Genomic DNA, 603 nt, shown 5'->3' on the forward strand with positions numbered 1-603 from the left:
ACCCTCAAGAAAGAAAGGTCCAATCCACTAAGTGCAGGTCACTCTGCCCTCTGGGGCAGTTCCAGCCGGCGCGGGGATGGTTTTGATGGGAGGACGAGAGGGGACACAGACAAACCACCTTCTTTCCCCCCTCACACCCTCAGCTGAAAACACAAACCAAAACAAAGACAGCCCCCCTCCTCCCCGGGTCGCCACTGCCCCAGCCCGAGAGGCTCCCCCATTTCCCGGTGCAGTCGGGCCTCCCGCCCCCACCCCCAGGACAAAGAAAAGGCACTGGGTGAGCCAGGCCTTCCTGCCTCCACCGGTGGGGGGAGGGGGCTGCCGAGGTGAGGAGACCCCGCACCACCCCCCTCCCTCTGGGCCCCGAAAGCCGCCGAAAGCGGCGGGGAGCGGAGGGCTCCGCGGGGGAAGCCGAGTCTGGGCAGGGCGGGGAGTACCTTGAAGTAGCCGCCTTCGTAGAGGGTGTTGGGGGGTCCGAAGATGGCAACCTCCCAGTTGTAGAGGTCGGACTCGTCCACCAGGGTGATCCGGAAGCCCTCCACCGGCTCCTCCTGCAGGGACTTCAGCTCCAGCATCAGGGCCTTCTGCGAGCTGGTCATCTGC

At 65.3% G+C, this 603-nt stretch overlaps 1 protein-coding gene across 1 annotated transcript in view; it reads right to left on the reverse strand.

Moving 5' to 3' along the window:
• UBE2R2 (ubiquitin-conjugating enzyme E2R 2) overlaps nucleotides 1–599 on the reverse strand; it is a 76,290-nt gene extending 75,691 nt beyond the window's left edge. Inside the window, exon 1 of the mRNA XM_014534243.1 lies at nucleotides 438–599. Within this exon, the coding sequence (XP_014389729.1) occupies nucleotides 438–599 (162 nt within the window). The remainder of the gene's footprint in view (nucleotides 1–437) is intronic.
• Between the last annotated feature and the right edge of the window lie 4 nt (nucleotides 600–603).

The sequence above is a fragment of the Myotis brandtii genome, unplaced genomic scaffold, assembly GCF_000412655.1.
Source record: "Myotis brandtii unplaced genomic scaffold, ASM41265v1 scaffold1270, whole genome shotgun sequence".
Classification (NCBI taxonomy): domain Eukaryota; kingdom Metazoa; phylum Chordata; class Mammalia; order Chiroptera; family Vespertilionidae; genus Myotis; species Myotis brandtii.